Source organism: Zymoseptoria tritici, chromosome 5 (genome assembly GCF_000219625.1).
Source record: "Zymoseptoria tritici IPO323 chromosome 5, whole genome shotgun sequence".
Lineage (NCBI taxonomy): Eukaryota > Fungi > Ascomycota > Dothideomycetes > Mycosphaerellales > Mycosphaerellaceae > Zymoseptoria > Zymoseptoria tritici.
Window position 1 is genome coordinate 827,134 of NC_018214.1, and position 26,543 is coordinate 853,676.

General features: G+C 54.2%; 7 protein-coding genes across 7 annotated transcripts; 3 read left to right on the plus strand and 4 right to left on the minus strand.

Moving 5' to 3' along the window:
- Window positions 1-598: 598 nt before the first annotated feature.
- MYCGRDRAFT_93114 (uncharacterized protein) lies at window positions 599-1,972 on the minus strand (the record flags this gene model as incomplete). The annotated part of the gene is made up of 2 exons (XM_003852647.1): window positions 599-1,560; window positions 1,702-1,972. 2 exons carry the CDS (start codon window positions 1,970-1,972, stop codon window positions 599-601), a joined length of 1,233 nt encoding a protein of 410 aa, XP_003852695.1.
- A 4,043-nt stretch (window positions 1,973-6,015) lies between these two features.
- Window positions 6,016-9,565, minus strand: MYCGRDRAFT_205455 (putative ABC/SMC5 protein; the record flags this gene model as incomplete). Its single annotated transcript, XM_003852646.1, has 4 exons — window positions 6,016-6,229; window positions 6,290-6,448; window positions 6,506-9,372; window positions 9,428-9,565. 4 exons carry the CDS (start codon window positions 9,563-9,565, stop codon window positions 6,016-6,018), a joined length of 3,378 nt encoding a protein of 1,125 aa, XP_003852694.1.
- Window positions 9,566-9,847: 282 nt separating this feature from the next.
- On the plus strand, window positions 9,848-12,529 carry MYCGRDRAFT_100162 (uncharacterized protein; the record flags this gene model as incomplete). The annotated part of the gene is made up of 2 exons (XM_003852080.1): window positions 9,848-10,234; window positions 10,292-12,529. The coding sequence occupies 2 exons, from the start codon at window positions 9,854-9,856 to the stop codon at window positions 12,527-12,529; spliced, it is 2,619 nt and encodes an 872-aa protein (XP_003852128.1).
- Window positions 12,530-12,776: 247 nt separating this feature from the next.
- Window positions 12,777-15,013, plus strand: MYCGRDRAFT_71918 (uncharacterized protein; the record flags this gene model as incomplete). Its single annotated transcript, XM_003852081.1, has 7 exons — window positions 12,777-13,135; window positions 13,192-13,409; window positions 13,579-13,802; window positions 13,854-14,500; window positions 14,616-14,697; window positions 14,843-14,902; window positions 14,986-15,013. 7 exons carry the CDS (start codon window positions 12,780-12,782, stop codon window positions 15,004-15,006), a joined length of 1,608 nt encoding a protein of 535 aa, XP_003852129.1.
- Window positions 15,014-15,474: 461 nt separating this feature from the next.
- On the minus strand, window positions 15,475-17,652 carry MYCGRDRAFT_71923 (uncharacterized protein; the record flags this gene model as incomplete). Its single annotated transcript, XM_003852645.1, has 3 exons — window positions 15,475-15,915; window positions 15,961-16,413; window positions 16,747-17,652. The coding sequence occupies 3 exons, from the start codon at window positions 17,605-17,607 to the stop codon at window positions 15,475-15,477; spliced, it is 1,755 nt and encodes a 584-aa protein (XP_003852693.1).
- Window positions 17,653-17,843: 191 nt separating this feature from the next.
- Window positions 17,844-18,770, plus strand: MYCGRDRAFT_42788 (uncharacterized protein; the record flags this gene model as incomplete). The annotated part of the gene is made up of 1 exon (XM_003852082.1): window positions 17,844-18,770. One exon carries the CDS (start codon window positions 17,844-17,846, stop codon window positions 18,768-18,770), a length of 927 nt encoding a protein of 308 aa, XP_003852130.1.
- A 1,921-nt stretch (window positions 18,771-20,691) lies between these two features.
- Window positions 20,692-24,992, minus strand: FUM1 (fumarate hydratase; the record flags this gene model as incomplete). Its single annotated transcript, XM_003852644.1, has 5 exons — window positions 20,692-22,135; window positions 22,784-22,787; window positions 22,844-22,963; window positions 23,019-23,022; window positions 24,969-24,992. The coding sequence occupies 5 exons, from the start codon at window positions 24,990-24,992 to the stop codon at window positions 20,692-20,694; spliced, it is 1,596 nt and encodes a 531-aa protein (XP_003852692.1).
- Between the last annotated feature and the right edge of the window lie 1,551 nt (window positions 24,993-26,543).

A 26,543-nucleotide genomic window follows, 5' to 3' on the forward strand; every position in this document is an offset into this window, starting at 1 on the left:
TTACAGTGAAATGATCTCAATCATGAATGCGATATGCTCTCATTCCCTGTCTCACTCTCCCTCATCCTGTCTTACAAAGCTGTGTGGAGCAGCGCCCGGCGAGGTCTGGATCCTACGCCTTCTAGTATACAAGAGGTCTGTGTTTCCTCTCTCTTTCTCTCTCCTGTTCGTGTCCTTCGTACCTGCTGACATGATGCTTTCTCCTCTCTTGGCCCTGTCGGTCGTCGTTGTTCATGCTGTTGTTCCAGCTCGGGTCTGGAGTCTTCCTGCTCTGGATGCTGTCTTTCTTCGCGCGCGCGGTGGCTGATGGTACCTGGCCCATGCGAGTACCAGACTCGCAAGGGAGGTCCAAATTTCGTCAATCGTTGGGTGACTTCGTTCCGTTGTTCTCGCTAACGGGTGTCATCCTCGTTGTGGATGTGATGCTAAACATGCTGGTCGCAGCTTCGTTCATTCGTTCGTCCTGTCCGCGATGACTTTGCATTCAGCGCAAAGCGGGCATGGCAGCAATACTGCATGCCATTCAACACCTCCTTCCGTCGCGACGGATTTCGCAATCGTCTTCTTTGTTCCGGGATTCCTCTCCTCCTGCACTCCTTTAGCTATGCCGGCTGCTTCTTCCTGTCGTCTCTCCGAACCAGTTCGACTGCAATGGTTGCACCGCCTGATAATGCTGATGGTATTGCGGTGGCCACGGCTGCATGTATGCATGAGCCTGGTGCTGTGCCGCTGACGGTGGAGTGGCGTGGTAATTTGTGTACTGCACCATCCGCGGATCGTGTTGTTGGGGCGCCTGAATGACGGGAGGCTGACGCTGCTCGGGCTGAGTGAATGCTGGTTGGTATATGCTGCTGGGTTGCTGTTGAGAATAGCTTGGTACAGGCCCGGTGTAGGACATGGAGCGCACGACTGGAGGTTGCTGTAGTGGCCACTGTGCATGCTGTGGCGTCTGCGAGGAGTGGTCGTAAGGACTGATGGGAGAGTATGTATATTGCGGAGCGTCCACCGGTGAGGAGATGGAATATGAGCTTGCGTTCGATATGGGAGGTTGACTTGCAAACGCCAGATGAGCATCGGTCGTCAGAATAGGTCGGGAGAAGTTGGGCGCATGGTGATCCAGAGAGCTCATGTCTCCGCTCGGAGCAAATCCATACTGAGCAGACGTAAATTCGCGATGCGATTGCTCGAATTGACTCTGCTGAGGTATAGGAGCACTCATACTGCCCAAGGGTGGCTGACTATGGCTCGGAGCGATAGGAATACCTATGTATACGCTTCGATCGTCTGCAGACGAGACTGAGTATGTGCTCCCGTTTGTCTGATGTTGGTGATCGAAAGGCCTGGTAGCTCCTAGCGGTGGTGAGATTGAGGCAGCAGAGGACGCCCGAGACCCGTTGTTGGTGCGGCCACCTGCTGATGACTCGGCTTGAGCATCGATGGCAGCTTGCTGATCAACGGGATAGAATACGCATTCCTTCTTCAAACGAATGCAGTTTGCGCATCGTCCCTCGCCTTCGTTTTCCGACATCAAGCATCGAATCTTGCGGCGTCTGCAGTGCGCTGGGAAGCGTCAGTACGAGATTAGGGTAAGAGCTTTGGCAAACGGCAAGATGCAATGCAAGGGATGGTAGCTCAGGAGCATGCATCGATGCGGCATGGGACGGCAACATGCAGTGCGATCGGGAACTTTCAACGACATACCGCAAGCAATGGAGATCCGCTGATACCCCAGTTTGTTCCGCTTGGCTTGTAGCTCGGATTCCGACATGATGTTGCGGGCTCGCAGATGCGGAGTGGATTGAGACTTGAAGAGATATTTGCTGGGCTTTGATTTGGCGGGTCGTTGTCCGGTTTTGGCAAACGCTGGCAATGGAAGAAGTGTGCTTTCCGGCGGAAAAGATGCATTCGCCAGATTGGCGTGTTTCGACTCTAGAGGCTTAAGATCGGCAGCTGTACGTGAGGTGGCGAGCATGGTCAAGCCTGAAGCAGCCGTGGTATGGGGCGCGATCGTGGAAAGCATGACTCTAGTCTTGCAGCAAGACAGTGCGTCAGACGTGCACGCGATGTCAATCGCCAGCGACCAATCCGCTGGCAGAAGTCAACGCATATATATGTTGATAAGAAGAGCGGCTGATGTACGTCGAGGGTCGTGCAGTAGTAGAGGTAAAGGTAAGGATGTGAAGCCGGCAGACGTTCACATGTAAAGGGAGGGAACAATAAGTTAGACTGCAGTGACCTCGGTGACGGCGCACCGAAAATTGGCTGATGATCGAACGAAAGGCGCAGCATAGTAGACGAATCTCCAGGGATGGGGAAAGCATCGTTGTGGCTCTTGCGTCTATCACACCATGTCCAACACAAACTCGCGGCGTTACCAGCACACCGGATACGCTAGAGGACGTCGAATACACCACAGCTTCGCCAGGGCCTCCCTAGTCCAGATCGCCAGTGGAGTCTGTCCGTCGAAGCGAATGGTCCAAGATTTCTCCAGAAAGAGATCAGTTTTGACGACATCGTCTCATGCCGCGAAAGCCGCAATCACTTGCAGGGATGCGATGTTGATGAGCGCGTGTGTCGTTATTTTGAGGTGTAGAGCACATGTACTCGCCAGCGAGGTAACGCAGGCTGGCGATCTCAACGATGGCAACTCCGGCATCGACCCGTGCAGTCTGTAGCATCTGGTATCCACCAAGCCACAATCGAGTGGGTCCAGCGCTGTGCCTCCTGGCTGTCAGGATCAAGAGTCCGAGCTGAAGGGCCCAAGATTCGTCTCGGGGTTGCTCTCCGAGATTACGGAGTCCAGCGTGGTCTCTGACGTGGCAAATGTTGCACATACTTGGTCGCGACATATTCCATGCGGCTGCATGAGATGAGCAGCTAGTTTACGTTTGATGAGCAGCCCTGTCAGAATCAGCAACACTCTCGCTATTCATTCTCATTGGAGGAGCTGACTAATTCGTCATGCGCGAAAGCTTGTTTCAGCTTTGAAAGAAGTCGCCCCGGGGCGAATGGGCCCCAAAAGCCTTTTCCCCATATATCGAAGCGTAAAGTATCACGCCGATTCGCGTGGGACCAGGATTCAGAAGTACCTCCTGTTGTGACTCGCGAGGGCCGGGAGAACGCTGTTGCAGGCCGAATGCCCATCTCTGAGTCGAACATTGCGGCACTGCTCGTGAAGCGAAGGCTATGAGTTGTATCGGTGGACTCGGTCCACGCATGTCGTCGCATTCATTTGGGTTACGCTCGAGGTCGTTGGTCATTAGTGGGGCATCGCCTGATCGGCATGGCGGACCCCAACTGTATCGTATCTCAACGATGATCGTTCACCGTAGTGGCATACCGGAGCTCCAGTGCCGCGGCACGGTGCAAGGTACGTCTGGAGCCCGAGCTCGTTGGTAAAAAGGTGTCGTCAATCGTGACTGCTTTGAACCTCAAAGTGTGCAGATGTGCTAATGCCGAAGGCGGAAGAAACAAGCCGGAGGCACTGCAGTTAGGGTTCCCGGTCGATCGGGCGAAGCTGCGCATGCTGTACAGTATGATCCACAGTGGTCCGTATCAGCAGCGCCGGAGCCGCAGGCGGGTGTAAAGCTCAAACTAGAACAAGTCTAAGCAAGAGCTTGCAAATATTAGGGCAATTGTGCTGACTTCTCTGCTGATACAGATGTCCACGAGTCAAGAGCTTGCATAGCAAGTGCGTTTGGGTATCCGATACCTCTGGCTTGCGTCGTAAATCCAGCTGTGTCCATAGGACTCCAGACAACATGCTTGAGTCAGACCCTTGGGTCGTCAAATCGTACATCCACCATGTCAGGTAGTGTAACGAAAGGTGAGTTGAGTGAGCCCAGCTGCTGAACTGCCAGATGAACGGTGAAGACGTGGAGCCCGTTCCATTGGAGGGGTCGAAGGTGACAAGAGGTCTGGTTTCAGAACCACGGGACGGCCGCGCTACCGGACCGTGGTACCGGTCAGCCTCTTCGGTCTTCACCAGAAAAGAAAACGCGTTCGACGTTGCGGAGCAGCCACGTGTGATTGCTCTCTCATGGCCGAGGGTCGTTGTCACTGAGTCGACCATCGGACCTTATAGCAGAGTCAGAGATCTATATGTGGTTGTAGTTGGTGTTTCATGAACTCGGAGGAGTTCCGTAGCGTCCTCGCCGCTGCAGCAGAAAGATGTACTGCAAGCGGGTTTTAAAGCATGTCCAGTCAGCCGACGGTTGCGAGCGCAAGCCACAACGCACGTGGATCTGCTCTCAATGCCGAGCCCAAATCAGATCGACAGATTCTCGGAGAAAGATTTCCGGCCCTTGAAAGTGGTACACTGGTATCTCCAAGGTGATGCCGCTTCCATAATAATTCCGTCATTAATCAGCTGGAGCGTGAACCTGAAAAGTGGCTTGCATGTGGCGAGTAGTATTGGTGGTAGCCGTGAAAGCCCTGGTCGCTGTCAAGGCGAGCCAGCACTCGGGCTTTGTATCACCGACTGCCGACCCGCTCTGAATGCCGAGCACAGCAAAGGAATCTTGTTGCATGCATTTGGAACAAATGCAGATGCTGCTGGGCGCCCGTCGCCTTCGTCGCACCACTCGCGGACTCTGGGCAACAATCATCACCCTAATGCGAAGCGTACGTTGGCGTTTCAGTGCCATGAAAACTTGCCATGGCTGGACGAAGAGTGCGGACTTCTCACGGTAGTCGACGGCCAACGATGACCGCTGTATCCGGCCCTCTGCTGTTCGTCATTCGATTTGCAAATTGCCTGGCCTGCCAATGATCAGGATCCTGCAAGGACTGTCAAGAGTCAACACGATCTTTGACCGAGTATGCGTGATGACCTGAGACGATGTGTTGCAATCGAAAGTGCGGTCGCTGAAGAGTCCGTCGAAAGCCAAAACTGCAGTGGAATGAACAGAATAGGATCGGGCTCGCAATGCATGCCTGATGCGGTAGGCACGAGAAGATCATATGATCGTCCGAATCAGGTGATCGCGCGCCATGTTCATGAAGTCGGGGGCTGGAGAGTACGGCGTAGCCAGCCCTACTTTGCGCTTGATATCTGCTCCGCGGACCAGTTCTGAGTTCTTAGCCCTGCACGCCATCGTACCTCAGTCGATACGCGAACGATCGGCCTCCCTGCGTCTTTCCGTCGAGATCCCAGAGTTTCGGAGTCGCCCGGAGGCTTTCGACAGAGTTTGCTCAAGGCGCCTTCACTGCCGTACATTGATGTCCGCAAGGCTGCGTTGCCGGCGTCAGCCGATTGAGGCTCCAGAGTCTCTTCGGCCATCGAGCGTCGAGACTGCTCCTCCCTTGGATTCATCGTTGAGCATGCTTCGACATGCCCTGGCGTACGAACAGCAAATGAAGAGAAGGATCGGCCGGGCCGCCGCCGGGCGGCTTTCCAGTCCTGCTTATTCAGCACCAGGCTCCCGTCCCCGGCCTCGGTGCGACATGTGATACTCCATCTCATATCGCTAGACGTCTGTTTCTGCCAGCAAAGACTGCAACCTCGGAGTCTCACTGTCATGTGAAGTTCAGCAAGATAGTTCGCCAGCGCCGAAGGATTCAAGTGAAGGGGCTATACGACTGCGCTTACCGGCAGCGCGCTCGTACAGGCAGAGAGGTGGGCCACAGGCTTCACGAGTACCGAAGGCTCAAATCTGAACAAGGTCACGAATCTCACGATAACGAAGGGAAGATTGTAGGACTCGAGCTATTGTTTCATCAGACGAAATGACAACATCACGTCGTCCTCCGTAGCGTCATGCATGTAGACACACTATGAATTGAAAGCATCACGGAGACGTCAGGCGATGACCTTTAGGAACTTCCATTTCGTTGACTCGAGAGGTATGATCCACGGTTCTGTCGCCAAGAGTAAGCTGCGACGGCGTGATGAGGGTTGGATATTTGACCCAGAGATCGCGCCGTCGGTATCTACTATTATTGACATGTGCGCAGCATGATCTTCCGACGCATCAGTGAGCTGCAAAAACACATTTGCTCTTTCACGAGTATGCCTCATGCAGCTCCGCCTTTGATAGCCAATGCCTTCTTCGCCAGCTCGCCAAAGTCCAACTTCCGATGGTCGTCCGGCATGTACTCCCCGGAAGCGATGCAGTGCACCTTCATGTTCCGGTGATACTTGAGGTTGTTGAGCAGTTTCGGAGTGATGAGAAAGTACTGGCTAGTATGCTCGGCGCAGGCGATGTCGACCATACGGGAGTGAACGAGTCTGTGAGTTGAATTGTCAGCCACATTGCGAAAGAAGCAGGACCTTAGGTTTCCATCTTACCTCTCATTGCGTGGATCCATGCCCTGATTGATTTCGTCCACAACACGGAATGGTGCTCTGGCGAGGCTTTGCAATGCCATGAGGTAGAAGATGGTGGAGACGGCACGCTCGCCACCGGATTGGCGGTGAGAGTCCAGGATGCTGAGCTGTTCGTTCTCTCTGTGTGCCATTGGTCAGTGTCTCTTCCCTGGCTACGGCATACTCGCGCAAACGTACCTGAACTTGACTTTGATCTGGATGGCCCAGTTCTCAAAGTCATCGTCTTTGAACACGCCGACCTCCCCGGCACATTGGATCCCCGCAAAGTTTTCAGCAAACGCATCTGAGATCTGAGCAATCAAGTGGTCAAGTTGTGGCTCCCAAAGGTCCCTGACTTTGGTAATCTCGGAGGTGAGCTCGTTCAGCGACGCCTCAACCTCGTCGAGCTTGGCTCGCTTGGCGTCGATATTCTTCGCACGTTGTTCGTATTCGCGGATGATGTTCTCGTTACCGCCGTGGAGCAAGTCAAGTTGCGCTTGTACGGCCACAATCTCGGTCTCCAGTCTTTGCGGCTCCCACTCAGCGACCTCCCTCTGTACATCAGTCTCGGCTGGGGTGAAGGTTTCGCCAATGCGTTTGCACTTCTCAGCATCATCACGGACTTGTTGCAAGAGCTGGGCTGTTTTTTCCACCACTTCGTCCATTTCTTTCGTACGCTCCTTGAGCAGTCGTTCTTCGTCCGCTTGCTGTGCTTTCAGCTGCTCATGATCCGACTTGGCTTCAATTCGCATAATCTCCGCCTCGAAGAGCTTGAAATTGAGATCACGGAGTCCCAAGACGGCGTTCGCGTAGTCGAGACATTGCTGGCCTATGTCCTGGGACAGCTTATCCTGCGCCTCCTTGATCTTCAGCACCCGCGCGCTCAGGTGCGTTAGAGACTCCCTCGCGCTGTCGAGTTTGTTTTGAACGCCTTCCAGCTTTGTTGGCAATCCTTTGAAGTGGGTGTCCTGATCCTGTTTCGTTTTCTTCTCTTGCTCCAGAGCTTTGATCTCTTCGTTGACCTGGGTCAATTCCCTCTCGGTCTGTGCCACTTTCGCTTGCAAACCTTGAAGCTCCTCGTCAATTTGTTCAATCTTGTATTTGTTCTCGCTGATGTCACGTTTCACCTGACGTTGAACTTCTTGATCCACGGGCGCGTCGGTCAAAGCAGTCGCTTTCTTGATAGCGGTGACGCGGGTAACGACCGCGCCGTCGCCGTACTCGCGGCGGCGAGTAATGTTGTACAACTTCGATGATGTTGCATAGGCACTGATCGAGCTGCGCTCCAATTCCTTCTCCATGGTGTCTGGCACTGGCTGATTACCAAAAGCGGTCTGATGGAGGTTGCGATTGTCGCACAACATTGCAAGCACGGCTTCGGGTCCTTCGATCATGTCGATCATCCAGCACTCAAACCCTAGCGCATGGAGCTCCTCATCCGAATGTGGCGCGCGGAAGGAGGCCATATTTCCCAGCGATACGCGCACGCTAACGTCAGACAGTCCCATGACGTTTTGCAGCTGGTTCAAGAGCATCTTGAAATCTGCCAGGCTGGTCACTGTGAATGCCTGAAGCTCTGAATTCCCGATCACCTGCTCCACGGCGTCCACGAGCCTCGCATCTTTCACGGTGCATTCGATCATGGGAGGTCCGAAAACATCTCCGGAAAAGCTGCCTCGATGCTTCTGTATCCATTCCCACGCCGTGGCGGCATCCCTTGATCCCCTCGCAAGCTTGGTGGTCTGCCGACCTGCTTGTGACAGCAGACTTTGCTCCTCCTCGTTCTTGTTCTCGATGGTCACCTGTATCTGTCTTCGGCTCTCGGTCAAGGTGTCAAGCTCAGCCCCGAGATTGTTCAAAGTCGTCTGAACGCCGCGTTTGTGCGTTCTCAGCGCTCGAATCCTCTCATTCATAGCTGCAGGGTCGAATTCGGCCGGAGGACTTGCCATGCTTACTGTCAGCTGGCGAATCGCGGCCTGAAGCTTGATCATATCTTGCTTGCCCTTAGCGCCACCTTCCTTCTCTGCCTTGATCTCTCTCTCCTTCTCCTCGAGCTCTTTCTGAGATTTGTCGATTTTGGATCGCTTGACCTCGACATCTCGCTCGGTCCTCTCCAGTAGCCTAGCGCGCAGCTCGGACACCTGGGTCACCTGAGTAAGATACTCTTGTTTCATGGCGACTGCTTGCCGCTTTGGTTCGGCCAGATCTTTTAAGCTCTTCACCTCCCGTCGAAGAACCTTCCTCCTGTCATTTGCCGCTGTGTATTCCTTCTTGAGCATCACCCAGTCCACTAAAGGTTTCATCTTCTTGAGAGCACCGATCCTCTCCAGGTAGACTGTTCGGTCACGCATACGACCTACCTCCACCTCTTGTGACTTCTGCCTGTCTTCCATGCTCTTCAGTTGCTCAATGCCGCTTTGCTGCTCACTCTGCTTGATCTTCTCGTTCTTCCGCATGTCCTTCAATTGCTCGTGCCACTTTGACATCTGCTCCGGTGCAGCGGCTCTCTGCGTCTCCACAAGTAGGTCGATGGGGGAAAGCGCAGCAAATTCGACCACGCGGTCTTGCGGGAGAAACTGGCACAGATTGTCGACTTGAATTGAAAAGCTGCGAGCGAGATCCATGACCGCCTTCTTGGTGCTCTTCCTGCCATCGAGGAGGAACTGAGTTTTGGATTCGGCAGATTTCCCTCCATCCCTGTTGATTATGGTGGTGATGACGGGATTGTGCGAGTCGCCCTTTGGATCGGCTTTGAGCTCAATCTCGATCTTGGCCTTTTTCGCGCCGTGTTTAACAAACTCGCTGATATCTTTTGCGCGACCAAGGTGCTGTGGTGGCCAGCCGAGTCCGAGGCAGATGGCGCAGACCAGAGTGCTCTTGCCGGTTCCATTAGGTCCGATGACCATGTTCAAATTCGGTCCTGGGTGGAATTCGGCTTTCGTGTAGGTGACAAAATCGGTAAGTGTCACGCGCACAATCGAGCCGGCCTTGTGTTCCTGGGTATCGTTGGGGCCTTTGCCTTTCGGCGAGCGGCGATAGCTATCTGGGAACAAGGGGCGCTCCGTCTGTTGTTTCGTCAGTGAAGTGTCCGTCCTGTTGACGCTGTGTTGTGTAGGTTACCTCATCATCGTCCGCGTCTTCCTCGTCGCTTACATCTCGTCGTTGTCGCTTGTTGGTGGAGCGAGTTCCTTGGTCTGATGGCATCGAGTTCTCGTCGTCGTCCTCCCTCTCTCGCCGCTGCGGCGTAATCGAAGGCATGTTGGCGGTGATGTCTGTGGAGTGATGGTGGAGCCAAGTCAGCAGTGAGGTGGAATTGAAGTTCAAGGTTGACCCGACGGGACGCGCTGCAAAACGCGTCGTAGTCAGCAGAACTTTAAATCATTGCTCCGCTGAGTCCGCTTCGTCACTTGAACCATCTTTTCGACATCACTTGATGACTGTTCAGGTCTAGCTGCGACATTCTCGATACTCTTGGACGAGGTGAAGGAGATGTAGTATGCGCCTCTCAAATTTCCAAATTGCCGTGCCATTTCTGAAAGTTGAGCAATGGCACAGCAGAATACGCCACGGCCTGTCGCAGCCAATGCGGGTTCGAAAAAACGCAAAGAACCACCTACAGGCCAGAGCAACACGAAGAATGACCAGAACAAGCGACACAAGCCTGACCATCGGTCAAAGCAGCGAGATGCCCGAATGCTGTCCACCCAACTTTCCTCGGCCGCGTTGAAGAACGGCGAGTTGGATGTGGAGAAGTTTGTAAAGGCACGAGAGTATGAGATTCGTGCCTTGGAGGAAGGCATGACACGAAGCAAAAAGGCCTTGACCAAGAGAGCTTTTCAGCAAGTACCCAAAGAGCTGAGACGTCGGACTGCAAGTCACAACGCGAAAAAGGTACCCAAGCGATTGCAGAAGCGAGCTAAGAGGGAGGCAAGTTGTTGTAGATGCAGGCAAGAGATAGATGCCAGGAGCTAACAGTAATGACAGATGGCGGAGGACAGTACTCCGAACGGCACAGCACGAAAGAAGAAACCGACAAGGCATATGCGTCTAAGACAGGAGACACTGAAGAGGTTGCGCTCACTGGGCGCAAAGCAGAAGAAGACTGCCCAGCCAGGCGTTGGTCCCAAAGTGGTATCAGATACAGACAAACTTACCGTGAAAGCGGCTACCGGCATCGTACCACGAAAGTCAAGGACGAAGAAAGCCCATCTCGCGACGCCCCCTGTGCCCAAAGCTAAATTCAGAAAACGTCAAATCGACAAAACATGGTTACCAACTCACATGTTCCATGCAAAACGGGCTCGAATGACGCCGCCGTCCGCTCCCCTCTGGAGATTTGCGTTGCCGTTGACTCCAACCGTGAAGAGCTACCGTCCTACTCATCGAGCGGCCAACGAACGCGGAGCCGTGGTTTGGGACATGAGCTACATGAGCACTATTGAGCTTCAGGGGCAGCAGAACAGTATTGAGACTGTTCTCAAAGCTCTCGGGGTGGGTGTCCGTGACACTGGTAACGGCATGTGGGCGACCAAAGGCCAGAAGTGGCGGGCTGGCAAGCGTGTCTGGCAAGGCTTCGCATCTCAGCGTGAGTCTCCTCACAGCCTCATAGCACCCGTGGTGGTCATCTGGTCTGCTGCGCAAGCAAATAGTGCGGCAGCCGCTACACATTCAACAAAGCGCAGTGTCTTCGTCCGAGTGCATCCTGCCGCATTTGCCCAACTATGGGAAGAGGTGGTGCGTGCTGCCAAGGTTGCCAAACCTCAAGTCACGGTCGAGGATCTCAGGTATCAAATTGGGAGTATCGAAATGACCGGACCATGCGCAACAGAGGCTCTTGTCAGCGCGTTGTGGCCGAGCGAGGGAGCGGCGATCGCATCAGCCGAAACCGCCGGAACTTTACTCGTGTCCACGTGGAAGCGTTTGGCCGGACTGAGCAATCCTGCTGGTTTGCCAGATGATGTCCTGCTCTCATTCGATGCGCAGGATCCTCGTCTTCATCATCCGCCACGGACAGTCCAGATGTCCAGGACATCAGATGAACATGACAAACTCCTGGAGATCATCACCACTTGGCCAGTGGATGGTGCCCCTGTCGCGATCTCCTTGTTCGACAGACGATCTAGGCATACTGCCTCCTCAAAGTTACCCACGCAAAAGGCGATCAATCGCCGAAAGACCTTGGCCGAACCCGGATCATACCCAGCACCCGTTGCTACCGATCCTCGCATTCCCGTTCTGATGTATTGTACCAAAACAGCTCAGGGAGATCAAGCGTCGTGGACAGTCCTGTTGCCTTGGAAGTGCGTGGCACCGGTCTGGTACAGTGTCATGTATTATCCCCTGGCTACAGGTGGGCAGCCTCGCTTTGGAGGCCTGATGGAGAAGCGCCAGTTGGCCTTCGAGACTGGAACGCCTTCCTTTCCTCAAGATTATCCAGGCACGGCTGCCGGCTGCCTGTGGGAAACGCAGGAGCGGAAGAGACGGATGGACGAGTGGAAGAGAAGACCGAAGAGCAAGAGAGTCAATTGGGAGACTGTGGACATCGGCAATGGTGAGAAAGGCGAGCTTGGAGAAGGCTGGGCATGCGATTGGGAGACACTCGTTTCGGGAGACACCACACTTGACAATTCGCAAGCGAATGGAGGTGCAAGTGCTCCGGACGTTACACCGGCGAACGCACCCAAGTTCGAGCATTGCACTATGGCGGATGCTTCAACGCTGCTAGGATCTCCTGCTCAAATCGACTCGTTGCCCAACCGCAACCATCCACTGGCCACTGTCCGCGTCGATCTACTCAATCGCGGCGTTCCTACTGCATGCGCACGTATCTATCGCTTGCCCAATGAGCATAAGAACAGGGAGCTGCGCAAGAAATGGCTGGCGATTCATCCCAAGAATCAAATCAAGCAGCGCGGGCCAAAAAATGGATTGCCTCGCTTGCCGCCAGATGCGCCGGCTCACGTTGTGCAGCGCAGACTGGTACAGTCGCTGATCGAACCGCCTAGGGTCGGCGAGAGTGACTACCCTGCTTGTCCAGCCGAGGAGGATCTCATCGGATTCATCACCACGGGGAGTTACAATCTTGGGGAGGGTCAAGGCACGGGTATTGGCAGCGTCTTGCTGGAGAGAGCACGTGGACATGAGGGCGAGGAGAACAGGCTGTGCATTGTCAGGAACGCAGGGACCGGGATTGGGAGGCTGGCGAAATGGGATCTTGTCTAAGAAGACCTCAATGAATGATACTTTCGAAGACAAGTAGCAAACACATGTGCAAATCTACCTTGCATTCAAGAGCATGAAACCCTCATCTACTTGGTGAAGGTGTCTTGCGGTAGATCTCAGCATGTGACATATTTCAGAATGTGACTCGGCTTAGTCATTCTTAATTACCGTCTCCCGCGCTCTCTGCGTCTTCGACTTCGCGCGCAGACCTCGACTTTGCTTCACTGAACATCCTTCAACATCAGCCAACATGTCGTGGAGAAGCAACGTCGGCCAGACCGGTGCGAACACGATCCCACTGGGCAAGCGCCGCTTCGGCGATGACGACTCCCCAGCCGCACCCGAGGCTCCGCGCGAGATGAAGCGTGGCCGCAGCCCCGAGCGCAGAGTACCAGAGCTCAATCCGGATGGCACGAAAAAGCGTCGCAAGCGCAATCGATGGGGAGATGCATCGGATAACAAGGCTGCGGGTCTCATGAATCTGCCGACTGCGATCACGGCGCCCATGACCGCTGAGCAGTTGGACGCTTATGTTACTCATTTGCGCATCGAGGAGATCAGTCAGAAGCTGCGCATCAATGATGTTGTGCCTGCTGATGGCGATCGGTGAGTCAACATGCCTCCCGTCCAACATGACCACGAAATACTGACTTCTGCTATAGCTCTCCCTCCCCTGCGCCTCAGTACGACAACTTCGGCAAGCGTGTCAACACCCGCGAATACCGATACAGAAAGAAGCTGGAAGATGAGCGGCACAAGCAGATTGAGAAGGCGATGAAGATCATCCCGAGCTACCACCCGCCAGCTGACTACCGTCGGCCTACGAAGACCCAGGAGAAGGTCTACGTGCCCGTAAACGATTACCCAGAGATCAACTTTAGTATGCTCCCTAACCCACAGACCCTACTCACATCCCATTCTTTGCTCTTGCACAACTACTTGCGCTCAATGTTACCGGCGATCAAAAGCCGCACTAACTACTTGCTGCTAACACATACCCCTGCCTTTACACAAACTCTTACTAACACCTAGCTTTTCTTCACTAACAGTTGGACTCCTCATTGGTCCTCGTGGTAACACGCTCAAGAAGATGGAAACTCAATCAGGCGCCAAGATTGCGATTCGTGGAAAAGGTTCTGTCAAAGAAGGAAAGGGCAAATCTGATGCTGCTCACTCAAGCAACCTGGACGAAGATCTCCATTGTTTGATCATGGCGGACACGGAGGAGAAGGTTAACAAGGCGAAAGAGTTGATTCACAATGTCATTGAGACTGTAAGTGTCTATCACACATGGAGAAGCCGGACCATCGCTAACCCATCAAAGGCTGCTTCCATTCCCGAGGGCCAGAATGAGCTCAAGCGTAACCAGCTTCGAGAACTCGCTGCACTCAATGGAACCCTTCGAGATGACGAGAACCAAGCCTGCCAGAATTGCGGCGAAATTGGCCATCGCAAGTACGACTGCCCACAGGAGCGCAACTTCACTGCCACTATCATCTGTCGTGTGTGCGGCAACGCTGGACATATGGCTAGAGATTGCCCTGATCGCTCTCGTGGCAGCGACTGGCGCAACCTGCCTCCTCGCGCACCTCAGAACGCTATCGACAACGACTACGAGAATTTGATGAAGGAGCTTGGTGGCAGCGAGACCGCCAACGCCAATCGCCAGATCGGATGGGAGGAAGGAGCTGCTCCTCAAGGAGGCAATGGAGGACCGCCACCAAGACAGCCAGCGCCCTGGGAGAAGCCAGCTGGCGGTCCAGCGCCGTGGCAGCAGCGCCAACAACCAACAGGAGCTCCTGCGCCATGGGCCAACCGTGGTGGACAGGACAATCATCATCAAGGCGGTGGAGGCTACAATGGAGGCTACAACGGAGGCTACAACGCCGCTCCGCCGAGTGGAGGTGCTCCGCCGTGGGCCCGAGGTGGCAATAGTGGCGGCGGGGGCGGCGGAGGTGGCCCAGCACCATGGTAAGTCATCGAACGGCAAAACGGCTCATGAGCATGGATTCACGTCTTGTCGGCCTATGTCCTCTTTTCCTATGGCGCGTGTACATTATGCTAACCCTTGCGCTCTCACCTTTAGGCAGCAACCTCAGCAATATCAACAGCAGTCTTACCAGAGCTATGGTGCCCCACCGGGTATGGGCGGCTATGAGGCCCCACCGGTACGTATATATCCCTATGAAAGCATGGAGCTGTGTCTTGACGCTTTTACCATGGTGCTGGGTCTCGATCCCACTCCTACGGAGCTGTGTCTCGAAGCTTTGCGCCTGAAGAGTCCTGGACGTGCGTTAACATTTTTTCTTGCAGCCACCGCCACCCAGCGGAGGATACGACTCTATTCCTCCACCTCCTCCGAGCGACATTCCGGTGCGTGAACCCCAGTGGACTGCACAGAGCTGCGTCTCGAAGCTACGATCAAATGTTAAGGACATGCGCTGACTTCAACTTAGCCTCCACCACCTCCGGCCTGATCCGAGCAAATTGTGCTTGACAGTTCCGTGGCTTTTCAATACTAATGGCTACCACGCAAGGCAAACCGGGCTTGCATAGCAAATGCAGTCCCACTGTCAACAAAAATGGGATCCGAGCAAATATGTTGGCTTATATTGACCTACATCAGCTGCACTCGCATCGGACAGAGCAGTTCAATTAACAAGGTGAGCTTTTCGGGGAAGAAGTGGGTGGCGTGGCGTTCTGGTGCTTCGAGCATATGTAGCCATACCGTCGCGGCCGATCGTGCTAGACGGGATCAAATTGATTCTAAAAATAGCACCTCATGTCTCTTTCGCGGTGATTTCAGCAAGAGCGACTACTCCGGACTACAACCCGGCCTAGATGAATCACAAGCGACCAAAGACGTTGACACACAAAGGCGGCTGAACCTGGTTGGTGGTTCGCTTGGAGCATACATAGCACTCAAGTCATTGCATTGTACCAGCTCACGAAGGAGCCTCCTCATCGCTGTCTCCAGCATCTATCCTAACGCCACCTGTGCTCTCTCCATCAGTGGCATCAGCCTCTTCTCCGAAGCCCTCGAAGTCATCGCCCGCTTCATCTTCATCCTCCTCGTACATGTCCTCAGAGTCATCATCATCTTCCTCATCTTCCTCTGGCGCAGTCTTCGCGACCGCAGCTTGATTCTCCTCAAACTCTTCACGCTTCCGCTTCTTATGCGTGAGACCAAGTTTCTCATCACGACCTTCCTCCTTCTCAGCCTCGCCCTCGCCAGCAGGAGGAGGGCTAAACCACGGAATCTTGCCTCGGAGAAAGTCGTTCAGGACCATCTTGGCAACACCGTCCATGTCTGCTTCACCACCTTTGAGCAACCTACCACCTCTCCGTGCAAGGACCTCGAGAAATCTGATACTCTCTTCTGTCCGCTCCTTGCCCGACTTCTCGGTGAAGGGCTTTTCGGAATCTTTCACCCAGCCTTTCATCTCGTATGTTCGCTCGAGATGGTGTTGCTTGCACTTTGACAAGACGGCGGGGATGTACTGCGCTGGGTTTTCCACGTTCTCGACTCGTACGACACCTCGCAGAAGGATATCCTCGGGCGAGTCGGTCATTGAGGGCGGAACGATGCCAGGACAGTCGATGAGATAGATGCGCTTCATGAGCGTGATGTATTGCCACACCTTTGTCTCGCCTGGAATCGGAGCCGTTGTGCAGACCTTCTTCGCGCGTAGTGTGTTGATAATGGATGATTTGCCGGTATTGGGGTATCCGATGAAGCCGACGGAGATTTGTTTGCGGGAGCTGTGAAGGGAGGAGAATTGTCGAAGGAGGGAGATGAGTGTGCCCTTGCCGAAGCTGTTGGTCATACTGGCATGGAACGCGAGTGTGGGATATTCTTGTGATAGGAGCTTGACCCATTTTGCCTGCGAGCAAGTCAGTACTCTGAGCAGAAGCATCAACTTCGAGCAGAAGCAAACAAAAGCAACGATGTGTTTGTATGTCCCATTACTAAGCTGTCCATCACAAGTTCACAAAAGTGAATCCGGATCGCTACTCAAACGAGACACGAAAACTCCAAGATGATCATGCCAAGACGGCAGAGGATCGGTAGGAGATGATTGCTCTCCCACGTCTGTAACAGATTTGACCCACGAATTGCCATTGAAGGCGGAGAAAACCTTGACTTAAGCAGTGGCGTTGATGGTGCAGGGGCAAGGGCAAGGGGTGAATGCAACCAAAGCAGGGGATGGACGTACCGCAACGCTGGTGGGTACCAGATCGCACTTGTTGAGTAGGAAGAGCAAGTGCTTGTGTGGTGCTTCGTCCTTGATGTACTTCTCGACACTCCGACATCGAGTTCCTAGAGGATCCCGCGCATCCAGCACATGGATGACCACATCCGAACTGTCGATAACCTTGTACAGCTCATTCCAAATGCGCTTACTCTGGCCTTTCGAAAAGACAGGCTCTCGCGCAGTGGAGAGCTCGCCGTGATCGGTCCTTGGATTGGCCTCGAAAGCGTCGTGTCCTTCATCGCCGAGTCCTGAAAGTAGACGAGCTTCTTCTTGCCTCTCTCTGAATGTGCCGTAGTCTGTTGTGGTGGCGGAAGCAAGATCCTCAAGGCTCGCAACAGCAAGCCGCGGTCGTTTTCTTTGTGCCTTGGGTCCAAATGTGTCTTCGAACTTCTCACTTTCAATTCGTATCTTGGCCTTGTGCTGTATGAGTCCGTCTTTTCGCTCCTTGTCCTTGTTGTCGTTGATCAAGCTCATGGGCAGCTTGTTCTGCTTGAGCAGGTAGCTGTATGGATCCTTGCTCTGTGCCTCGACTGCGCCGCGGAAGGTGTTGAGTGCTTCTTGAGAAATGACTCGGGTGTTGGTGAACCACTTCCTATTGGGCTCGATTCGGGCGGTTGGCTTGTCTCTGCTCTGGAATGAAGCGGCCTGTGTGATGTCTCCTTTGGCGTTGCGGATCGGCTTTCCCTCCTTGAACATATTGAGGGTCTTCACTTTTTTGGCGCTGCGGTAGAAGTTCTCGCCCTTGGTGTGAACATTGCCCATGCCATCTCCAGTCTTGCCCTGCCGTTCCCGGCGGGCGCCTTCTTTCTTGCCAGATCCCATATTCACGGTCGATATGCCGGGGAGTGGGACTGTTCGAGGTGGAGAGGTGCGTCGTCGAGGTGTGAGAATGAGGTTGATCCAAAGTAGCGGGCTGGAGAATTTCTGAAGGCAAATCTCAAAAGCTGGGGAAATTTGCGGCCTGATTTGTCAGGACACACTTCCGGAGACGCCGCAACTTCCTCAAGATTGTCTCGACGAAGCAACCCGACGGTACTTGGAGGGTCTCATCATCCACCATGCCTCCAACAACAGCACTCTCATCGCCTCTCCTCTGGAGATGTCCGCAATGCACGATTCGAACGCTTTCAACATCAGCTCGACAGCTGGCCGTCGGCCCAGAGCATCCCAAATACATTGAAGTCCCCGAGCCGCCGCAGCAGAATCTACCATACTCTCCGCGTGTCAAAGGTGTCCTACCCGTACCCCGCGACATCTTTGCCGGCAAGACAAGAGATCAGTCCGATAGCAAGGCCATTGCAGAGGCCACGCGGCGACCACGCAAAGCACGAGCTCCACTGGAGGGCACCAGGGAGGAATGGAAGGTCAAGATGAGCGAGGTTCGGCGACGGAACTTACGCGAAGGATTGGAAAGCTTGCGGAGCCGTCACCAGACCGAGAAGAAGCGCATGAGCGACAAGTCGCTCGCAAGGCAGCGGGAACGTGAGGAGCTGCTCGCAAGACCAGAAAGGGAGGACGAGCGTTTGACTGCGCCCAGTACCAGTTTGGACCTGCAAGCTCTGCTCCATGGGACTGTTCCCGACCCTACAAGACGCCAGCGGTTGGCCATGAAGCGCATCAATGTTGAGACAAAAGCAGCGGAGAAACAGCAAGAGCGACTAGACGCATTACATACCCTCTACATGAACGCCCGATCGTTCATCGTAACACCCGAGCAGCTGGACAAGGCGGTGGATGAGGCATTCGGCACACAGGAGAATCCGAAAAGATTTGGAAGTACTCATATGGGTCCCAGTGGTGCTCTCTCGATCTGGGGAGAAGGCAGACCGGAGCGCGTCCAGGATATGCTCAACGCAGCGAACGGCGTTAAGTCAAGATCTGCCATGGACAGCACCAGCAAGGCTTTGGAGACCAGCAAGAATCGCATCAATACCATTGCGGAAGTGTTTACCGGCGGCAAGATGGACAAGGAGGCCAGGGATTAAACTGTTGTTTGTATCAATCGGTACTCTTCGTACTTTTCGCGCCCAAGCGCTGCTACGCTTCACTCTGCTCGAGAGGCAGCAATCTCAACGTCCCAACACTACACTACCATGTTGTGATCTGTCACATTCGCTGCCACTCCACGCCGGCGTACATTCACCCGTCGCGGCGCGCTAATGCAATGTTCGCGACCAGACAGGCCTCGACTTACTACATAAAGCCGCCCCTCCGCTCCACGAACACACCTCTCTGCTTCATCAGGTCCTGTCTACATCCCATTCCTTGCTATGTTTGCTCCCTCAGATCTGACACGCGGTGGCGCCCGATCGATACAAAAGGCCGGCTGCCCTGTTCTTCCTCAGCTCGCCAAACGCCCGGCAGCAATGACACGAGCCTTGAAAGATCCCGCCTTTCTCACTCGCGTAGAGCGGTGGCATGCGGAACATGAAACCCTCAAGGAAGAACTGTACGTCCTCATCAGGCCATACGCCACCACCTTCCGGCAGCCACCATTCACTGCCGGAGAACTGATCATCATCGCCATGGTTCTCGGCGACCACAGACCTCGGAGTCAAGGCGACCTCCTATCCTGGATCATGAACACCTTCCGGTTCTTCTCGAACGAGCTGATAACCAAGTGGGCAGACGATCACCTAAGCGATCGACGACTATTTTACACCTGCAACGAGATCAAAGATCCGGTTCCTGGCTTTGCGAAAGCGTTTCTGAAGTACGATCTGCCGATCAAGCTGGTGTCTTCCAATCTGAGCACACAGCGCGATACCTACGCGGCGGACCCGCGAGCGTGTCGTACATACCTGCGGCGACTGCTCGAACCACTGCGACACAATACTTTCCGTTTCCTCGACCTGAGTAGCGAGCTTCGTAACATTGTGTACGAGATGGCCTTCTCCTATCCTAAATCTGGCATCCGGATCACCACCAACTCGCGAAACAAAATCACAAGTCTTCAAACCCAGCATCGAGAAGGCATCTCCAGCGGTGGTTCAGTCATGAAATGGGAGCCCACCCGCAGCGGTCCCATCACTCTCCCACCCATGTCCCGCATCCTCAGCCTCCTCAGCGTCAACCGTCAAATCAACGCCGAAGCAACACCAATCTTCTACAACATCAACACCTTCCTCTTCCCCAACCCACGCCTGTTTCTCGCGCCGAGCAACCGCCTGGCCACCAATCGCTTCTCCAATATCTCCCGCCTCGCTCTCGACATCAACGCCAAAACAGACTTCAAGTCCTGGATTCCGTTCACTCGCTTACTCGCGGAGCACAAACCGTTCGACTTTCTGGGCATCACGACGGATGATAGAAGCTGGCTCAAACTGCGTCCCGCCGAACGCGCGGAATTGGGACGCAAGACGCCGTTCAAGGAGATCAAACAAGTTCCAGGGTTCTTTCATTTGGCGGTGGCGGTGGTGAAGGCGAAGGCGTTTGAGTTGGGTGGACCGTGTGATGGGATCAAAGCGTACGTCGCTGCGGAGGTGCTGAGGATCAAAGCTAAGCCTGAGATTGTTGGAAAACACAAGGTGGTGAAGAGGATTGAGGGTCGGAAGGGAGAGAAGGAGGTCAAGGATGTGGCTGGAGCTCAGGCGGTGAAGATCAAGGTTGAGGAGGTCGATTAGCGAGGATGGCTTTGGTTTGGAATCGTGAAAAGATTCGGATAGTTGAGAGGGAGCGCTTGGACAGCACGTCGAAGTCATGGGAGACTACAAAAGTTCGAGTTTCGATTCTGTTTTGTTAACATAGCTGTACTTTCTTGGATGCATCCGTTCGTCAGCTCAACTCACTCCTTCTAATCCTCAGAGCACCACACTGACTAGATTCTGCCGCTGCTGCCATGCACTCGGTTGCTGTTTTGAAACCCTTTTTTACACTATCAACATGATCGTACACCACCAATACAGTCTACTTCTTTTCCTTCGGTGCAATCATCAGCTCTGGCCTGACAATCTCGTCAAACTTCTCCGAGCTCAGTGCCTCCAGCTCCATCGCACTTTCCTTCAATGTGATGCCCTTCTTGTGTGCGTTCTTGGCCACCTTGGACGCCATATCATATCCAATGACCGGGTTCAAGCAAGTCACCAACATCAAACTCTCCTTCAAGATGGCAGAAATCTTCGCCTCGTTCGCCTCAAGACCCACAACGAGGTTCTCACGGAAAGAGTTCATGCCGTCGGTGAGCAGACGGGAGGAGTGCAAGAGGTTGGCGATCATGACAGGCTTGAAGACGTTGAGTTCGAAGTTTCCTTGCGAGCCGGCGAAGGTCACGGCGGCTTGGTTGCCGAAAACTTGCGCGCAAAGCATGGTCATGGACTCGCATTGGGTTGGGTTCACTTTGCCGGGCATGATGGAGGAACCGGGCTCGTTCTCGGGCAGGTTGAGTTCGCCGAGACCGCAGCGTGGGCCAGAGCCGAGGAATCGGATGTCTTGGGCGATCTTGTAAAGGGAGACAGCGAGTGTGTTGAGCTGGCCGTGAGCTTCGACAATAGCATCGTGAGCGGCCAGTGCCTCGAACTTGTTGGGTGCAGTCTGAAATTGGTGTCCGGTCATCTTCGAGACCTCGCTGGCGATGTCCTCGGCGAAACCCTTGAAGGTGTTCAGGCCGGTTCCGACAGCAGTACCGCCCTGAGCGAGAAGTCGGAGACGTGGCAGAGCAGACTGCACACGCTCAATGCCGTACTCGAGCTGTGTGACATAGCCTGAGAACTCTTGTCCAAGTGTCAGAGGTGTAGCATCCTGCAAATGTGTGCGTCCAATCTTGATGATCTGCTCGAATTGAGCTTGCTTGTCCTTCAACGCATCTTTCAAGTTCTTCAACGCTGGAAGAAGAGCCTCCTCGAAGTCCAGTACCGCCGCGATATGCATTACAGTCGGAAAGGTATCGTTTGACGAGGCGGACATGTTGACGTGATCGTTCGGGTGGACAGGCTTCTTGCTGCCGAGCTGACCTCCGAGGATCTCAATCGCACGATTGGAGATGACTTCGTTGGCGTTCATGTTGGACTGCGTGCCAGATCCGGTCTGCCATACAACAAGAGGGAAGTGGTCCACCAGCTTCAAGTCGGCCACCTCGGCGGCAGCTTGTTGGATTGCTTTGCCAATCTTCGGGTCCAGCCCGAATTTCATATTCACCGTCGCCGCCGCGCCCTTCAGAATACCAAATGCTCTTACAATCGGTGGAGGAAATCGGTCCTGCGGCTGATTGATCTTGAAGTTGCCCAGCGAGCGCTGCGTCTGAGCTCCCCAGTAGCGGTCATCGGCCACCTCGATCTCGCCAAAGGCGTCGCTCTCCTTGCGTCCCATGTTTGCGGTGGAGGAGAATGTTCGTGTTGCGGAGAGAGTTGCGAGTCTCGGGAGGTGTCGTAGAGATGTAGCTCTTGATGTCGGAGAGCTTCGGGCGGGGAACGAGCGAGCTGTCAATGATGATGTTGCTTTGGCCGCGAAACCGCGAGGCATTGCCGTTCGATACATTTTGAGTGCGCGCCGATGCGGGTGGATATGGATGGAGTGGAGGATGTAATAATTGCTTTCTTCTGCCGACTATGGCTGGGAATCGTCGCCCAAAAAATTGATTCCTGGAAGTCCCGAATCGCGCGCTCCTGGACCCGATCGATCACCCGAAGCTTTGCCGATATCGATATACTTTCACTTGCGCAAGACGGTAGAAACATCGTCTTCATCCTCATCTCATCACCGCCTTGTCGGGCACTGGCTCCTTGCTACAGGGCATGAGGTCCGCCACGCGAATGGACATGCCCCGAGTCGATGTCGACGGTACGTGGAACACGATGCGAAAACATGACAGTAATTGCACGGGACGCTGAGCTGGCACCGGACGGTGGTTTGAGCGGCTCCAAGATGTATGAAGACGGCACTGGAGTATTCGACAAAGTCGTTTCATTGGGACATCATATCAGCTATCTACTCCTCCGTGTGGCCCATTTCAACCTGGCGGCCATGACTACCAAAATGTCGACGATGGGTACGAAGAGTTTACTTCTCTGTTGAAGGTGTTAGCACGGTGAAGCGTTTTCGGAAGACAATCACGGCAACTCACTGTCTCCCATGCCGATGGCCTCCTTTGCGGAGTCCAAGTAGGACTGGCCCTCCTTGCCAGCGTCCTTGCCGCTACCGCTGACGGTGTCGGATGCCTTCTGGGTGGTGGACTTCTCGCCCTCTGGAACGATGTCAGTTTTACTGTCCAGGCTCAGTCTTGTCAAGACTGGTCGTACCTGGCTGAGCAGTGCCAGCAATGCTGTCTCCTGCAGATTTGAGAGAGTCGGTGGCAGACTCGAGGGTACCCTTCTGGGAGTCGGGCTTGACGGCAGAGCCGATCTTGTCGGTGTTGGACTGGCGGAGAGCGTCGGACATGTTTGCGTTTGGTATGTGTGTTTGGTTTGGTTGGAAGGATTTCGAATGTGAGTTCTCTTAAGCAGAAAGCAGGACGGCAGCACACGACCTTCTTATACCCACCAGGACCTCAATCCGCATCTCGTGCTCGCTCGCAGATAGCGGGGCAGAATAAGAGGGGCATGTTACGCAGCAGAATGGAGGTACTGCAAAACCTGTAAGTTGACTCGTCTTCAGATGTTACGCATCTCTCGATGGCGGGTGCGTCATGCTGGGCAGCAGCTCCAGTTTTGCTCTCGGTCATAGGTCGCCGAGCGACACCACCTTCAGTGCTACTGGTTGAGATGCACTTCAGACCGGGACCACATGGTCTTTTGGCGAGGATCGATCGTCACCTCAGAGCGATGTCAATATTCAGAGCCGGCGTAGATGCCATGTTAGTATCATGGATTTCTGGGCCAGAACTTCGGCTTCGGCACTCAGATGAACAACTAGAACGATCAAAGCTCAGGCATTCGAGCATGCTCCCAATATCCTAGGGGATCATCACAGCCGACAGTCTACCAGCATCCTCTACTACTGCAGTTGCCACAGCATCCAATACTATGAACGAGACCGTAGAGCCCAAGTCTCAGATGTACATCCTCGCAAACACCCGACCTGGCATCCAAGCTGCTGCACCACAAGCTCAACCTTGCACCGCCGCCGTCACCATGATGTAAACAAGCCACCACATGCAGAACAGGTGTGGCTCAACTTCTTTGGAGGCAAACTTTCAGGATTCATGCATGAGTGGACCTCGACTGCACCTCATCTGCATGAGCCGCTGGCAAGCGACGAGAAAGTCGCAGGGTTGGACAAATTCTGCTGCCGCTCGTGAATCGTGATCAGATGCTGAGACTTGTGAAAGGTCTGGACTTGGAGGTGGCGGATGACGATGCTTCAGTCTTGCCTTCTGTGCCTTATCGATGTTCGGTTTAGGGTTAGGGTTCTGCGAGAGCTTTGAGGGACCTCTCTCCTCATTCTCTTCGAGGAGAGAGACATGCCGACACATCATCTTAAGTCAACACAGCATCCAGGTATCGAAAAGATCTCAAGGAGAGGATATTCGACTTCTTTGCGTTGTGGCCGAGCACCAGTCTCTTCTCGAAACAACGGCAAGGCAATGCCCCATCCTCAGTCTCTTCTCGAAACAACGGCAAGGCAATGCCCCATCCTCAGTCCTCTCCCAAAAGCAACGAACCTCCTTACTCCTCCTCCTAACTCGCCCAGCAACGACTTGTCACCCAGCACTATTTCACCTCGGCAACCCCTCTGCGATAACAGTACTCAGATCCACTCCTCGGTAGAGTCACTGGACAAGCGCCGAACTCTGCATATTGCCACAGCCGACGTTGAAGGACCAGGAGAACAGAGCGCGGTACCGATCCACGTTGTGGCAGCCTCTGTTCTTGAGTCGTGAATGGACCCCGAGAAACTCACGCCGTCGCAGCCGTGGAGTCTGGAATGTAGTCTGCACGGCGGGCTCGGACTCGAGTCTGGGAGGTCTTTTCCGCTGCTTGTGAGGATAGACTGGTGTTCAAGGCAAGTTCATATCCGCAGCAATTGGTCCGCGACTAGACTATGTGATTCTGGTCAGGATTGGCTTCGGAAGTATCAGAGAGGCACCAGGCTTATCAGGAGATCACGGATCTTGCCAGCCAGTTGTCCCAACTTGTCTCCACAACGCATGTGTAGCCATCAACATGGAACACCGAGCAGAACGGCTCAGAGAAGATAGACTTTGTCCAGAGAGCGGCTCCGTAGGATGTCATACACTGGCGACAGCGGACCCCTGAAAAGTCCTCGCGACACATGAGACAGAAGCTCATCAAAGTCCTTCTGCAATGTCTCGTGGTCTTTGGCTTTGCTTTTGAAGGCCACGAAATCATCTAGGGATTCGAAGAAGTGCTCGGCTTCCGTCACGATGGAACGATCTACCGGCCATTCCAGACGAGCCTGTGTATGCCAGTCGCTGAGGACCAGTAGAGAATGGGCAGCGAGATCAGCGCTTTCGAAGTTGTCGCTAGCTGGATCAAGTACGGGCTTGCCATTCGTCGATGCCGTCGAGGTCTCGGCCTCGAATCGATCTCTCACTTTCTCCTTGTCAAGTCTGGCGAGTTGTGCTTCAAGACCATCGACGGCGCCTGCGGTGGGCCGCTGATGTCCAATAATTGCAGCGCTGGCGGGCAACTTACTCTGCGGAATGGAAAGCACAGTCGAACGGAGCAGCTGCTGTTCCTGCGTTGTGCCCTTATTAACGGCTCTAAGGAATTTGCCTCGCCGCCGCCGTTCTTCATGGCGCTCCATAGTCCGATCCCCTCCTGCGTCCGACGTGTGATTTGAGCGTATTCCGAAGCTCGAGCCCTTGCCACCAAGCAAAATACAACACAATCAAGTACGCCTGGTTCAAATCCGAAGCTCGCGAGCCTGTCCCGCGATCCTGAATCCCCTAGCTGGAGGACGAAAAGACAGCTCCGCTCTCGCATTTCCAGAAGCTCTTGTGTCACAGTGATTGATTCACCGGTCGCTTTGCACCTCTTGGTGTATGTAGCTCACGTAGCGGCAGTTGCCAGCGGATTCTTCGTCTTAGCGATACTCGTGCCAGCAAAGATCTCCTTGTCAACGATACCTTCCATCGACTTCAAGGTCAAGCGAACATTCCGGGGTAGAATCAGATCAGACGGATGAGCTGGCGGAGCGCCATAAAAGCCAGTCGATCTTATACGGCGTACTGAACAAAGGTCGACCGACTCCTGGTCCTTGGAAAAACTAAGCTCGAGCGTATCGGACATCATTATGCTGACCGAAGCGAGGGCGTTGCGAAGTGAGTACTCGTACCAGCCAGGCAAAAGCTTCACGGTACATACCCCTTCGCCGCGAGAACTTGTCAGCGTAGCGATGGGACGCCCTTCTGTATTCCTCAGCGTATCTTGGAATCCGAAGTAGGGATCTGCGCCTAGTCCCAAAGCAAGCCTGTACGATCGGGTTAGCAAAAGCATGTCACCATGTGTCAAATTGATCTTCAAACGTGCCAGACGAATTGCGCCCAGTCGAGACTCAAAGGCGTCGGCTCCATACGCATATCGTTGTCCACTACGAAGCGAGTCTCTTCCATCTGGTCGTCCATCATGAAGTGGGTCTCTTCTATCTGGTCGTCCAGACTGGACGAAGGATTGTGCAACGGAACTGCCAATGCTAATCCGCAGCGCAGAACAACATCCATCCACGTGCAGCAAAGCAGCCTCTTTCGGCCGATGGCGAACGCATGTGGAGGGTTCGACTGTTTGAAGGAGTCAGCGAGCTCTCAATAGCTGTGCGAAATCAGGCAGTTCACAAAGGCTGCAGGCGTCTTCAAAGCCTTTCAA